Source organism: Nerophis ophidion, linkage group LG11 (assembly GCF_033978795.1).
Source record: "Nerophis ophidion isolate RoL-2023_Sa linkage group LG11, RoL_Noph_v1.0, whole genome shotgun sequence".
Classification (NCBI taxonomy): Eukaryota; Metazoa; Chordata; class Actinopteri; order Syngnathiformes; family Syngnathidae; genus Nerophis; species Nerophis ophidion.
In genome coordinates this window covers 67507025-67523533 of record NC_084621.1, presented here as the reverse complement: position 1 = coordinate 67523533, position 16509 = coordinate 67507025, and the positions used below count along the sequence as shown (strand labels likewise).

The following is a 16509-nucleotide window of genomic DNA, read 5'->3' as shown; positions in this document are numbered from 1 at the left end:
TCTTTCAAACCACTCAATTAAGTGTTTTTTTTCATCATTTATTCTCTATAAAAAAAACTTCCGTAAAAGGAAAAAAATGTACGACGGAATGATAGAAAGAAATACCCTTTTTTTATATATATAGATTTAGAGCAAATTGGCTATTTCTGGCAATTTATTTCAGTGTGTATCAAACTGGTAGCCCTTTGCATTAATCAGTACCCAAGAAGTAGATCTTGCTTTCAAAAAGGTTGCTGACCCCTGCAGTAGGCCTTTAAAAAAAAAGTTGGGCGGGGCTGAGTTTGAACGGAGGTGATGAAATGCAAGCTGAAACCTCGCGAGATGTGTGACGTCTCCCGCGATATCGACCGCCCAGTGGTTCGGACTGGTATCGGAAACAACCTCCGCCGACCTTCCTTTCATTCCTGTATCCCGTCTGCGTTGGGTGTGCTCCGTAGCTCGCCTCGGCACACATTTTATTATTATGAAACAAACCAAAAGCTAGAGCGCACACGCAGACATATTTTTATAAGAAAAGAAAAAAAAAAAAAATCGGTGAAGCAGGATTTCATTTGCCAACGCGAAAGAGGGAAGAAGAAGCTCAAAGAAGGCAAGCTAACGTTAAAGATAAAACCGCCATTACGGAACCGCGTGGGTATTAACTCTTAATTCGCCCGTCTCACGCACCTTTTTGGTCGCGGAATTACTCATTTTGTATTGTTTTGGATAAAAATAAGTCACGGAGCTTAAGGACGATTTAATTTGAGTACGGCGGTAACAAGCAGCTAGGCCGCGCTACTCTAACTAGCCTAGCCCACGTTGTCGCCTCCTGGACATTAACGTCAGGGGCGGGTACTCGCTGACATAGACGGGAACATTCGCTTTGAACACCGTCGTTTCCCTCCTAACATTTCCCAGAAAAAAAGTCGTCTGAACACGCGTCGACATGAACCCCAGCGCTCCTAGTTACCCCATGGCCTCCCTGTATGTGGGAGACCTCCACCCAGACGTCACCGAAGCCATGCTCTACGAGAAATTCAGCCCGGCCGGGCCCATCCTATCTATCCGGGTGTGCAGAGACATGATTACCCGCCGGTCGCTCGGCTACGCCTATGTGAACTTCCAGCAGCCCGCTGACGGTGAGTGTCGACCATGTGTGTTTGACTCCATTTTGAACTGCTGGGCCACTACCAAAGTGAGGCTATGTCATGTATTAGAACAGTGGTTCTCAAGTGGGGGTACTTGAAGGTACGCCAAGGGGTACGTGGGACTTGTTTTTTAATATTGTAAAAGTAGCAGCAATTCTATATATATTTATAGAATAAAGTTTTATTGTCATTATTGCTGTGAACAGGTTCAAAGAACAACGAAATTGGAGCAGATCCCCTAAGGCAGTGGTTCTCAAATGGGGGTACTTGAAGGTATGCCAAGGGGTACGTGAGATTTTTTAAAAATATCCTAAAGATAACAATTCAAAAATCCTTTATAGAATAGACTTCTTTGTCATTATATTTGCATATAACAATATTAAAGACTCCAATCTAAGGTGCGGTTTTGGGAACAAATATGGGGTTAAATAAATAACAAAAGAGGTAATAAAGGAAAAACTAACAGGGGTACGTGAGATTTTTAAAAAATATCCTAAAAATAACAACTCAAAAATCCTTAATAGAATAGACTTCTTTGTCATTATATTTGCATATAACGAGATTAATGACTCCAATTTAAGGTGCGGTTGTGGGAACAAATATGGGGTTAAATAAATAACAAAAGAGGTAATAAAGGAAAAACTAACGGGGGTACGCGTACCCCTGGGTGTACTTGAAGGTATGCCGAGGGGTACGTGAGATTTAAAAAAAATATCCATCCATCCCATCCATCATCTTCCGCTTATCCGAGGTCGGGTCGCGGGGGCAATAGCCTAAGCAGGGAAACCCAGACTTCCCTCTCCCCAGCCACTTCGTCTAGCTCTTCCCGGGGGATCCCGAGGCATTCCCAGGCCAGCCGGGAGACATAGTCTTCCCAACGTGTCCTGGGTCTTCCCCGTGGCCTCCTACCGGTTGGACGTGCCCTAAACACCTCCCTAGGGAGGCGTTCAGGTGGCATCCTGACCAGATGCCCGAACCACCTCATCTGGCTCCTCTCCATGTGGAGGAGCAGCAGCTTTACTTTGAGTTCCTCCCGGATGACAGAGCTTCTCACCCTATCTCTAAGGGAGAGCCCCGCCACACGGCAGAGGAAACTCATTTCGGCCGCTTGTACCCGTGATCTTATCCTTTCGGTCATGACCCAAAGTTTCCTAAAGATATCCTAAATATCCTAAAGATAATTCAAAAATCCTTTATAGAATAGACTTCTTTGTCATTATATTTGCATATAACGAGATTAATGACTCCAATTTAAGGTGCGGTTGTGGGATCAAATATGGGGTTAAATAAATAACACAAGAGGTAATAAAGGAAAAACTAACAGGGGTACGCGTACCCCTAGGTGTACTTGAAGGTATGCTGAGGGGTACGTGAGATTTTTTAAAAATATCCTAAAGATAACAATTCAAAAATCCTTTATAGAATAGACTTCTTTGTCATTATATTTGCATATAACGAGATTAAAGACTGAGGGCTTCACGGTGGAAGAGGGGTTAGTGCGTCTGCCTCACAATACGAAGTTCCTGCAGTCCTGGGTTCAAATCCAGGCTCGGGATCTTTCTGTGTGGACTTTGCATGTTCTCCCCGTGAATGCGTGGGTTCCCTCCGGGTACTCCGGCTTCCTCCCACTTCCAAAGACATGCACCTGGGGATAGGTTGATTGGCAACACTAAATTGGCCCTAGTGTGTGAATGTGAGTGTGAATATTGTCTGTCTATCTGTGTTGGTCCTGTGATGAGGTGGCAACTTGTCCAGGGTGTAGCCCGCCTTCTGCCCGATTGTAGCTGAGATAGGCGCCAGCGACCCCGAAAGGGAATAAGCGGTAGAAAATCGATGGATTGTAAAAGTAGCAGCAATTCTATATATATTTATAGAATAGAGTTTTATTGTCATTATTGCTGTGAACAGGTTCAAAGAACAACGAAATTGGAGCAGATCCCCTATGGCAGTGGTTCTCAAATGGGGGTACGCGTACCCCTGGGGGTACTTGAAGGTATGCCAAGGGGTACGTGAGATTTTTAAAAAATATCCTACAGATAACAATTCAAAAATCCTTTTATAGAATAGACTTCTTTGTCATTATATTTGCATATAACGAGATTAAAGACTGAGGGCTTCACGGTGGCAGAGGGGTTAGTGCGTCTTCCTCACAATACGAAGTTCCTGCAGTCCTGGGTTCAAATCCAGGCTCGGGATCTTTCTGTGTGGACTTTGCATGTCCTCCCCGTGAATGCGTGGGTTCCCTCCGGGTACTCCGGCTTCCTCCCACTTCCAAAGACATGCACCTGGGGATAGGTTGATTGGCAACACTAAATTGGCCCTAGTGTGTGAATGTTGTCTGTCTATCTGTGTTGGCCCTGCGATGAGGTGGCGACTTGTCCAGGGTGTACCCCGCCTTCCGCCCGATTGTAGCTGAGATAGGCGCCAGGGAATAAGCGGTAGAAAATGGATGGATGGAGATTAAAGACTCCAATTTAAGGTGCGGTTGTGGGAACAAATATGGGGTTAAATAAATAACAAAAGAGGTAATAAAGGAAAAACTAACGGGGGTACACGTACCCCTGGGTGTACTTGAAGGTATGCCAAGGGGTACGTGAGATTTTTAAAAAATATCCTAAAAATAACAACTCAAAAATCCTTTATAGAATAGAATAGACTTCTTTGTCATTATATTTGCATATAACGAGATTAAAGACTCCAACTTAAGGTGCGGTTGTGTGAACAAATATGGGGTTAAATAAATAACACAATAGGTAATAAAGGAAAAACTAACAATTGAAATAAACAGACTACTATCCAATAAAAATCCTGTACAATATACAAAACACTGTAGAAACACAAAATACTGTACAATATACAGAATAAGACAATAGATATATTTATTGAATAATCCTTCAAGAAAATATGAATGTAAGTTCATAAACTGTGAAAAGAAATGCAACAATGCAATATTCAGTGTTGACAGCTAGATTTGATATATTGATGTTAAAGATTTCTTTTTTTGTGAAGAAATGTTTAGAATTAAGTTCATGAATCCAGATAGATTTCTATTACAATCCCCAAAGAGGGCACTTTAAGTTGATTACTTCTACGTGTACAAATCTTTATTTATAATTAAATCAGTTGTTTATTTTTCAACAAGTTTTTGGTTATATTTGTATCTTTTTTTCCCAAACAGTTCAAGAAAGACCACTACAAATGAGCAATATTTTGCACTGTTATACAATTTAATAAATCAGAAACTGATGACATAGTGCTGTAATTTACTTCTTTATCTCTTTTTTTCAACCAAAAATGCTTTGCTCTGATTAGGGGGTACTTGAATTAAAAAAATGTTCACAGGGGGTACATCACTGAAAAAAAGTTGAGAACCACTGCCCTAAGGTGCATATACAATATGGTAATATAAATAGAAAAAAAAGATATAAAAATAAGAGCTGTATCTATATATATCAGGGGTCGGCAACCCGCGGCTCTTTGGCCACTCTGATGTGGCTCAGCTGCATAATCGCCGACCGTATTTTGGTTCCTCTCCCGCCGGACATCACCCGGGGTTAACATTCTCCGATTTTCACCCCAACTATAATATTGAGGGCGTGCCGTGATGGCTTTACTTTTACCGTCCTCTACAACAGTGGTTCTCAACCTTTTTTCAGTGATGTACCCCCTGTGAACATTTTTTTTAATTCAAGTACCCCCTAATCAAACCAAAGGCATTTTTGGTTGGAAAAAAAGAGATAAAGAAGTAAGATATACCACTATGTCATCAGTTTTTGATTTATTAAATTGTATAACAGTGCAAAATATTGCTCATTTGTAGTGGTCTTTCTTGAACTATTTGGAAAAAAAGATATAAAAATAACTAAAAACTTGTAATCATCAACTTAAAGTGCCCTCTTTGGGGATTGTAATAGAGATCCTTCTGAATTCTTGAACTTAATTCTAAACATTTCTTCACATAAAAAGAAATCTTTAACATCAATATTGATGGAACATGTCCACAAAAAAATCTAGCTGTCAACACTGAATATTGCATTGTTGCATTTCTTTTAACAGTTAATGAACTTACATTCATATTTTGTTGAAGTATTATTCAATCAATATATTTATAAAGGGTTTGTGTTAATTGTTGCCATTTTTAGAATATTAAAAAAAAATCTCACGTACTCCTTGGCATACCTTCAAGTACCCCCCAGGGGTACGCGTACCTCCATTTGAGAACCACTGCTCTACAACATATCGCCCGCCTTTACACTATGCTATCTTCGTACCAGTTGGATGCATGCATTTCCCTGCTTCTGTCGTCACATGTACGAGATTGCAAGGCATATAGTCAACAGCCATAGAGGTTACACTGACGTTTGTGATACAAACAACTTCAACACTCTTACTAATATGAACCACACTGTGAACCCACACCAAACAAAAATTACAAACACATGTCAGGAACACATCCTCACAGTAACACATTATAAACGCAACATAACAATTACCCAGAATTCCAAGTATCCATGATGCTTCCAGGCTATATTATACACCGCCGCACCCCCAACCCCGCCCATTTCAACCACGTACAAAGGGGGTGGGGCGGGGTTTGGTGCTAGCAAAGCATTATTGGTTTAAAAAAAGAGATGAAGTAAAATACAGCACTATGTCATCAGTTTCTGATTTATTAAATTGTATAACAGTGCAAAATATTGCTCGTTTGTGGTGGTCTTTTTGGAGCTATTTGGAAAAAAGATATAAAAATAACTAAAAACTTGTTGAAAAATAAACAAGTAATTCAATTATAAAGATTTCTACACATATAGAAGTAATCATCAACTTAAAGTGCCCTCTTTGGGGATTGTAGTAGAGATCCAGCTGGATTCATGAACTTAATCCTAAACATTTCTTCACAAAAATAGCAATCTTTAACATCAATATTTATGGAAAATGTCCACAAAAAATCTGCTGTATCTGTCAACATTATTGCATTGTTGCATTTCTTTCCACAGTTTATGAACTTACATTCATATTTTGTTGAAGTATTATTCAATAAATGTATTTATAAAGGATTTTTGAATTGTTGCTATTTTTAGAATATTTTAAATGAAAATCTCGCGCACCCCTTGGCATACCTTCAAATAACCCCAGGGGTACGCGAACCTCCAAGTGAGAACCACTGTATTAGAACAGTGTTTTTCAACCACTGTGCCGTGGCACACTAGTGTGCCGTGATATTCAGTCTGGTGTGCCTTGGATAGGTAATGATTTCACCTATTTGGGTTAAAAATAATTTTTGCAAACCAGCAATTAGAATACACAAATAATGTGCCGTTATTGAGTGTCGAACTGTCTCGAGCTCGGCGAAGTAACCAACCATTATAGTCTCTTCCATATCAGTAGGTGACACATTGTCCGCCCTGAGATCGGTAGGTTGTGAGTTCAAAGAGTCACACCAAAGACTTTATAAACGGGAACCATTATCTCCCTGCTTGACACTCGGCAACCATGTTAATCTCTCCCGTATCAGTAGTTGACACACTGTCCGTCCTTAGATCAGTAGGTTGTGAGTTCAAACCCCGGCCGAGTCATACCAAAGACTTTAAAAATGGGACCATTTACTACCTCCATGCTCGGCACTCGGCATCAAAGGTTTGAATTGGGGGTTAAATCGCCAATAATTATTCCCACCACTGGGAACAAGGGGATGGGTCAAATGCACAGGACTAATTTCACCACACTTAGTGTGTGTGTGACAATCATTGGTACTTGAACTTAACTTAAGCTCAACTATAATGGACCAGTTCGAAGTTGGCTTCTGTGAATGTCCAATTTGTCGAGGTGAACGTGCGGGAGGGAAAAACAAAGGCGGCGATACCATACTATTTACAGTAAACTTATTCAGTTCGTGGTTTGTTTTTACACTTCAGCGTGAATAGTAGGGTATATATTTCTGAATTTTTGTTTATTCTGTGTATATTTTGTAATATGCCGAAGTCAATTTGCGGCATTGTGGGATGTTCTATTAGTACATAACACCTCACAAGATGGAAACTGTGTGACAGTCATGAGTGTTACTTTAAATATGGTCATCTCACCATATGGTATCATGAAAATACAAACAAAGGAAATCCGACCTGTTGTGAAATAACTGTAAACCTTGCCTTCTTTGTAACTTTGAAGCATTCTTGTTAAAGTACCAATGATTGTCACACACACACACTAGGTGTGGCGAAATTATCTGCATTTGACCTATCACTCTTGATCACCCCCTGGGAGGGGAGGTGAGGGGTGCTGTGGGAAGCAGCGGTGCCGCGCCCGGGAATCATTTATGGGGATTTAACCCCCAATTCCAACCCTTGATGCTGAGTGCCAAGCAGGGAGGTAATGAGTCCCATTTTTTTATAGTCTTTGGTATCACTCGGCTGGGGTTTGAACTCTAACCAATAGGCCACTGTGTAGTGACCATGGTGGTAACACCAAGGTACATGCCTATATCAGAGTACATGGTGGGCGGCCAGAGCTTCATGACATCATTTTCTCCTATCCAACCGTCAGAAATAGAGAGGGTCTGGCAAAAAGTTAGGTGTCTTTTATTAACAAGGTTATTTGGTAGTCCTCAGCGTTTTCGTTTACCTCTTGTCCGGTTTCTTGGCTTTTACTCCCATTTCCTACATAGCAAAAGTTCTGGCTGTAAGATTTTTTATTTCCAGATGTCTTTAGTTGACAACAACGCAAATGGTCTTTCAATGAGTCAACACTCCATGGCATAAAATACTCAAGTCGATATTTACTATCAAATCAGCACCACTCGATAATAAGGAAGCCTATTTCTGGGTTTGTTTATCCCTCTTGGCCTTTAGCCCGTCAAAAGTGTCTCGAAAACAAGCCTGCTGAATCCTCAAACAGGTACATTGCTTTGTAGATGTCGGGGACACGTCATGGGAGACGACGGTTTGTCGTGATCACAATATGCAGATTACAGCGGTAGGCAATATGCAGTTAAAAAAGGTATCTAATGCTTAAACCAAAAATAAACAAAAGCTGAGTGCCCCTAAGAAAAGGCATTGAAGCTTAGGGGTGGCTATGCAGAACGAAACTAAAACTGAACTGGCTACAAAGTAAACAAAAATAGAATGCTGGACTACAGCAAAGACTTGCAGTGTGTGAAGCAGAGACGGCGTCCCCAAAGTATATCCTTACATGACAATCAATGTCCACACAAAAAAAGACAGCGACAACTTAAATGTTCTTGGTTGCTAAAAAAAAAGTCAGGTGCGGGGAAAAGCCCTCAAAGGTAACAGGAAAGTACCAAAAAAAAACAGGAAAAGCCATCAAAATGGGAGCGGAAGACAAGAACTAAAGCATTACACACGGGAAAACACCAAAAAACTCCAAACAGGGTGATGTTCCAGGTTGAGACAGTACACCTACTTTGAGACAATAGCTGTAGTGAAGCATAGTTGGTTTTGGTTTAAATTCATTTCCAACGACTTTTTATTGTCTACTGAGTTTCTTTGTTTAATGATTTCTATTGGTGGTGTGGCTCCAAATTTTTCCAGAGATAAAAAATGCGCCTTGGCTTGAAAAAATGTTGCAAAACACTATTAGAATCAGAGCACACACTGTTGACGAACATACCATGCTTATTTTTACATATCGTTATTGCCCTTGCTTAACTAATAAATTACCTACCGTTTGTTTCAGCTGAGAGAGCCCTGGACACCATGAATTTTGATGTGATCAAAGGCAGACCACTACGCATCATGTGGTCTCAGCGGGACCCCTCCCTTAGGAAAAGCGGCGTGGGCAACATTTTTATTAAAAACCTTGACAAGTCCATTGATAATAAGGCACTCTATGACACCTTCTCAGCGTTTGGAAACATCCTGTCCTGCAAGGTAGGTGGAGAAACATTAGCCATTTGAGCCTGTTTGTATGTCTGTATGCTTTACATACTCACTACTACTGTGCATGACTTTGGATCCGCAGAGGAATCTCATTGTTGCTTACAATGTATTTGAAATGCATGGTGTTTGTGACTGTCACTGAAGTGCTCAAAATGTTCCCTCTCCAAGGTGGTTTGTGATGAAAATGGCTCAAAGGGTTATGGCTTTGTGCACTTTGAGACCCATGAGGCGGCTGAGCGGGCCATTGAGAAAATGAATGGCATGTTGCTCAATGACAGAAAAGTGTAAGTGGGACTATCATTTATGACCCATTAATGTGAACAGTTTGTGTAATGTCTTACTAACATGTGATTTGGTAATCAAATGCAAGCCCCGTTCTGAGTGTTTTGAGTGACAAGATAACAATGCATCGTGCGTACTACATGTTTATTTGCAAAAACTGAAGACCTGTGTTGAATTTTGCACTATACATTAACAGGTGTTTTTTAATGTAACACTAGATTTTTTTTTTAACACAACCAGCATTTTATCATTGTAACTATTATTGGAATGTAACGGGATAGGAAATATAGCCCTAATGCCTTGCCAGTGTAGTTTTTTTAATTTAGTACTATTGAGTGAGCCCGTCTTAGAAGCAGATCGCATTTCCCATAATCCCCTGCATAGCACTGTAAAATATGGTACGAAACACATGAGCAGAGCGGAAAGCTCAAGCTTGTGTGGCCTCTCGCAAAGTTTAAATCGGACATTTGGGTGCATTTTGGCTTCGCAGTCAGAGAAAACATGACCAACATGCATAGTACTGTTTGCGGCTATTGCCAGATAGTGATAGTCTACATGGAAATACAAGCAACGCGAGAAGTCACTTGATTATCACCTGCTGCAAAACAAAGATGTAAACCAGGTCAAACATTCATTTTAAGGCATTTCAATCAAGTTTCGTTATGAAAGCACTTTTACAATTGCCAGTTTAAACACTAAAAACAGTCATTTATAATTTATTGTGACTTGAAGTATTGTTTATTCACTGTTCTTTGCATTTTGAAAATACATATTTGTGGTAATATATAGTATTACAACATTTGAGCATTAGGTTTGTGTTTATTTGCAGTAAGTTTGTTTAACCTTCGCATAAGTAACCCTTAGGCTCAATTCAAATACCTGTCCTCCCCCTTTGCTTTTTTTGCCCTCCCTGCTTGGTGTCGTGGATTCACGTCAATCAAGAGGCATTCAAATTTTCTTTCAGGTAGGGGGAAGGGCAAAGTACCTTGCTTGAAGCGAAGTGAGCTCACATACCATCCTACATTGATAGATAGATAGATAGTACTTTATTGATTCCTTCAGGAGAGTTCCCTCAGGAAATTTAAATATCCAGCAGCAGTGTACAGAATTGAAATCTAATTTAAAAAGTAAATAATGGGGGTATAAATGGAAACAAAATAAAAAAATAATAAGGGGAACGATGGCAGTGCTACTGTACATAAATATCAGCTTCAAATACACAAAACAGTTTACATACCGCCGATGCACCAGCACTTGCATATTTCGCCAAAAACTTTTTCTAAGTTGTCTTATTATTAAAGGCAAAATAAAATAAGAGCACAAGCAAAGTTGAACATTGCGTGCGCAGACATTTTGAAAGCGAACATTTGTCGCATCTGCCTCTGTTACTGCTGGCAAACGGCAAGGATTGAGGATGGAGCAAGACTCGAGTGACGACCATATGCATACAGGGGTATTTGCAAAACTTGGCCATGGCACAAGATGCTCGAGCGAAGGGGGGGGCGATGAGGAAGAATTGGAATTGTACCTTAATTTTCCTTACTAAAGCGATTTTTCAAAGCCTTAATCCAGTGATAATGGTGTATCGTGATATTTACATATTTTTGCATCCCTTTTAGGTTACTATTTAATGTTATTCTCATTAGATAAAATAAATTACAATTTAATTTTAATCTGATGAAACAAAATAAATAACAGAACATAAGAAATTTTAAATTTGGTTAAAAAAAACTTTGGCTAGTCTAGATTAAGTCCACGCAATCCTGATTTAAAATGTTTCTGTATCCGATCAAAAGGTTTGTTGGACGCTTCAAATCGCGTAAGGAGAGGGAAGCAGAGCTTGGGGCCCGTGCCAGAGAATTCACCAATGTTTATATCAAGAATTTTGGGGAGGACATGGATGATGAAAAGCTAAAGGAGTTGTTTGGAAAATATGGTAAGTAATAAACAGCACAGCCAATGCCATAACTTACTAAGTGGGTCATTTGACGCATTACATTTCATTAATTGACTTTCTCTTCTAAGGACCAGCTCTCAGTATCCGGGTTATGACTGACGAGAGTGGAAAATCCAAAGGATTTGGCTTTGTCAGTTTTGAGCGACACGAAGACGCACAAAAGGTAGGGATAGAGTGCAATTAACAATGCAGAGACATGGTCCAATGTGTTATAAGTTTCCTAAAGTTGTTGTTTTTAATTTTAGGCTGTGGATGACATGAATGGTAAAGAACTTAATGGCAGACAAGTATACGTGGGCCGTGCACAGAAAAAAGGAGAGCGCCAGAATGAGCTCAAACGCAAATTTGAGCAGATGAAACAGGATCGCATGACCAGATACCAGGTTAGTCTCTCCTTAGTGTAAAGAAAATTGTACACTTGCATAGTTTTGAATGGATCTACAAGGTAGTGCACAATTTTGAGGAATAACTTAATTGCAATTTTTCAATCCAAAATTTCCATTCAATTTGCGATTATTTTATACATAAACAGCGAAAATAATGTGGAAAATCGTGAAGGATGACTGTCTTAGATGGTCAACCAACATATTTTTGTTTTGAGGTGCTGCACAGAGCAATATGCAACAATTAACTTTATTCAGAGCATTTGTCTATATAATTCTCTTAAACTAAAGAAATAATTGATAAAAAACTATACAGTGATTATAATGTAGTCATAATATACACTAATGCAGATAACCATTAAAAAGGATAAACTTTTATTTAATTACTGTATACTTTTTTTTTTTACCCATTGTAATTGTAAAATAGATTTTAATCTCAAAGTTTTTCCTTGTTAAATAAAGGGAAATGAATGGATGTAAGGCAAATAATTTTATCCTAAAGTAATAAACAACAAAAGACTAATTTCCAAAAGCAAAAATTTAGCAAATGGCTCAGTGCGATTTTTTTTTTTTTTTTTTTTTCCCCCCCTCCTTCTCTCGTTGGAAAAATAAATTTGTACTTTGTTTTTTTTTTGGCGTTGCCATCACGTGACCATGGCTTTTTTACCCATGTGAATGGGATTATATTGCCCATCCAATTTGAAGCTGAAATATTACAACGGGACAGTTGGTTTTGTAACCCAAAATTTTTTTCTCCCTAATTTCTGTTACTTTGCGGGACTTCACTGGCGTGTCATGAAGGTGTGTGTGTGTGTGTGTGTGTGTGTGTGTGTGTGTGTGTGTGTGTGTGTGTGTGTGTGTGTGTGTGTGTGTGTGTGTGTGTGTGTGTGTGTGTGTGTGTGCGCGCGCGCGCGCGTGTGCTTTAGTTTCCACCGAGACAATGACTAAATGGAGGGGTCACTCTGTTCAGTTCAGTCTACTGTTAAACGTGTTAAGGTGCTGAGAGCGATGCACAAAAATGTTTTCCTTCCTCTTTGAAGTAAGAGACGAACAAATCCGAGGCTTAGCAATTCTAATTGGTGAACATGGCTGTCACTCAAATGCCGGTAATGGCGGAAGAATAAAAATCTCATCCTTTAGCAATTACTTACCACACTATTCAAAACCTTGTCAATTTGATTTCGATTAATCATGCAGTCCTAGTGGTTCATTTGATTGATAAAGAATCACTGTTTTCCAGGGTGTCAACTTGTATGTGAAAAACCTTGACGATGGCCTTGATGATGAGCGGCTGCGCAAAGAATTTTCCCCTTTTGGAACAATAACAAGTGCAAAGGTGAGAAGTGAACAGAATCATGCTGCGTTTTTTTGAACGTGAAAATAACTAGTAATAAAATTGTGATTTCCACCAAGAGTGAATGTTGACTCTGTTCTTGTCTTCCCCAGGTTATGATGGAGGGTGGCCGCAGCAAAGGCTTTGGATTTGTGTGCTTTTCTTCTCCAGAAGAGGCCACCAAAGCTGTAACCGAGATGAATGGCCGCATTGTTGCGACTAAACCGTTATATGTGGCCCTGGCTCAACGCAAAGAAGAGCGCCAGGCCCATCTAACCAATCAATACATGCAGAGGATGGCTACTGTCCGCGCTGTGCCCAACCCTGTTCTTAACCCATACCAGCCCGCTCCACCTTCTGGCTACTTCATGGCGGCGATACCTCCGGTGAGTCCCAAAATGACACACATCCTGTTTGACTACGTATTTTTTATGTTAGGTTGTCTTCTGATGTAAATGACTATTTTTAAAGGAGCGATTCTAATGATTTAATGTGTTCACATCAGGCCCAAAATCGTGCTGCATATTACTCTGCCAACCAGCTTGCCCAGCTGCGTCCCAGCTCTCGATGGGCCGCTCAGGGAGTGCGTCCACAACGTATGTTTCAACAAGAAATAGTTAAATTTTCTTCTACTGTTGAAAAGCTATATAATGCTTTTGTTTCGCTCCAGACTTCCAGAACATGCCCAATGCAATGCGCCCGTCAGGTCCAAGGCCCCAGACTTACAGCGCAATCCGTCCCACCGCAACCGCCAACGCCCAGGTCCCACGGATGATGGCCTCTCAACGCATGCGTGAGTGTACTTCAATGATCCTTAAGTTACTGCCTTCATGACAATGATTTTAAAACATCATCCATTTTTCCTTACCTCAGCCACCCAGGCCCTCAGCCAGCGCCCTGCCAGCGCTTCGGCCACTGCCGCTCCGGTGCGTGCGATGCCCCACTACAAATACGCTGCCGGAGTCCGCAACCCTCAGCAGCACATGGCTTCCCAGCCACAAGTCAACATGCAGCAGGTTCCTAGTCTGTTCTTTCAATTTCAGTTAGACCGTTTTGATTGATTGATTGATACTTTTATTAGTAGATTGCACAGTACCGTACATATTCCGTACAATTGACCACTAAATGGTAACACCCGAATAAGTTTTTCAACTTGTTTAAATCGGGGTCCATGTTAATCAATTCATGGTACAAATATATACTATCAACATAATACAGTCATCACACAAGTTAATCATCATAGTATGTACATTGAATTATTTACAATCCGGGGGGTGGGATGAGGAGCTTTGGTTGATATCAGAACTTCAGTCATCAACAATTGCATCAACAGAGAAATGTGGACATTGAAACAGTGTAGGTCTTATTTAGTAGGATATTTACAGCCAGCAGAGAACATAGTGAGTTCACATAGCATAAGAACAAGTATATACATTAGAAGTACATTTGAGTTGTTTATAATCCGGGGAGATGGGATGTGAATGGAGGAGGGTATTAGTTAAGTGTTGAAGTTGCCTGGAGGTGTTGTTTTAGAGCGGTTTTGAAGGAATATAGAGATGCACTTACTTTTATACCTGTTGGGAGTGCATTCCACATTGATGTGGCATAGAAAGAGAATGAGTTAAGACCTTTGTTAGATCGGAATCTGGGTTTAACGTGGTTTGTGGAGCTCCCCCTGGTGTTGTGGTTATGGCGGTCATTAAGGAAGTAGTTTGACATGTACTTCGGTATCAAGGAGGTGTAGCGGATTTTATGGACTAGGCTCAGTGCAAGTTGTTTTACTCTGTCCTCCACCCTGAGCCAGCCCACTTTGGAGAAGTGGGTTGGATTGAGGTGTGATCTGGGGTGGAGGTCTAAAAGTAACCGGATTATCTTATTCTGGGATGTTTGGAGTCTAGATTTGAGGGTTTTGGAGGTGCTGGGGTACCAGGAGGTGCAAGCGTAATCGAAGAAGTGTTGAATGAGAGTTCCCGCTAGAATCTTCAAGGTGCTTTTGTTGACCAGAGAGGAGATTCTGTAGAGGAATCTCGTTCAAAACGGCCTTAATGCATAGTTAAATGTAATTTGTGCCATTTGTAGAAATATCAAAGTCAACATATGTGTACTTTTCCCATTAGCCTGCAGTTCATGTCCAAGGACAGGCGCCCCTGACTGCATCCATGCTGGCTGATGCCCCTCCTCAGGAACAGAAACAAATGCTAGGTCAGTACTTTGTAGGCTTGTTTCAAAATAAACAGACTTATAAGTGTTAGTAGACAGTATGAATGTTTATCATAATTTCTGTTGCCCCCCCCCCCCAGGAGAGCGACTGTTCCCTCTGATTCAGAACATGCACCCGAGTCTGGCGGGCAAAATCACTGGCATGCTGCTGGAGATTGACAACTCTGAGCTTCTTCACATGCTTGAATCGCCTGAATCCCTGCGCTCAAAGGTCCGCAATCAGTGTCACTACATTTTTCCTCAACTTGAAGATCTTTACTCCTATTGCTGTGGTCATTTGTCATGAGCTTGTCATGCAGTGGTTAATTTGGTCTTTGATTTAGGTGGATGAGGCTGTTGCTGTGCTCCAGGCCCACCAGGCCAAAGAGGCTGCACAGAAGTCAACCACGCCCGCTGGGGTTCCCAGCGTCTAAGGTAGTTACATCTTGGACAACATTGCCGAAGAGTTACATGTCTTCCTACAAACAAAATGTAACTTCTGATTTATTTCCCTCTCCGCAGATTGAGCATTTTGAAACCTGCTTCACCGATGGAAAAAGATAAAAAAATTTAAACATTGAAAAATCCAAAACACTGAAAACATTGCAAAATGATAAATTTTTTCTTAAAAAAAGAAAACTATTTACTCTGCCAGGTCTAGGAATGGTTTGACTAGACCTTGATCATAAACAAAAAAAGTCCTTAAAAAAAAAGCAAAAAGTTAAAACTCAATTATAAATTAGAATGCATTCCTCTGTTTTATGTCATTTTATTGTGTCGATGCCATGGAATAGAATATCAGCCATGGTACAAGATGGAGGTGTCCAATTATTTTGAAGGTTTATAGTTAACTGATGGCTAATAAATTGTTAAAAATATGTGTCCAATTTTATTGTTACATTCACACTGTTACACAATGTCAACCAACTGTTATAGTTTTTTAAGAGCCCTTGATAACAAGTGGAGTTAAGATTGGGTTTAAGTCCACATCTAGGAAATGGTGGACAGCATTCCTGTTTTAAAACATGCAGAACTCCATCATGTTTGGTTCTTCAAGGTGGACCATAATGTTCAATTCCAAATGTTTGTGAATAAGTGTGGATTTATTTGGGGTTTTAAAGTGTAAACTGGTCATTTTTACATAGTTCAATATACTAAAGAGATTGTGGTTGTATATTCAATCCACCTTGAGAAAACTGGTCAAAACAGAGATGCATTTGAGACAAATTGATCGTTCATTTGAACAACATAAAGGAAATTACAAGTGTCATTGTAGTTTTTCAAAGACTTTCCATATCTCACTTTGGTCAACAGGGTTAACAAAGTAATGAAT

The 16509-nt window shown here is 40.2% G+C and overlaps 1 protein-coding gene across 1 annotated transcript; it reads left to right on the top strand.

Annotated features, from left to right (window-relative positions):
- The first annotated feature begins 377 nt into the window (after positions 1-377).
- Positions 378-16054, top strand: LOC133562382 (polyadenylate-binding protein 1A). Its single transcript, XM_061916553.1, has 15 exons — positions 378-1118; positions 8820-9013; positions 9191-9306; positions 11101-11240; positions 11330-11424; positions 11507-11644; positions 12885-12980; positions 13091-13363; positions 13483-13573; positions 13648-13770; positions 13851-13993; positions 15095-15179; positions 15278-15408; positions 15521-15611; positions 15699-16054. Exons 1-14 carry the CDS (start codon positions 926-928, stop codon positions 15608-15610), a joined length of 1908 nt encoding a protein of 635 aa, XP_061772537.1. The 5' UTR covers positions 378-925; the 3' UTR covers position 15611; positions 15699-16054.
- The last annotated feature ends 455 nt before the right edge of the window (positions 16055-16509 follow it).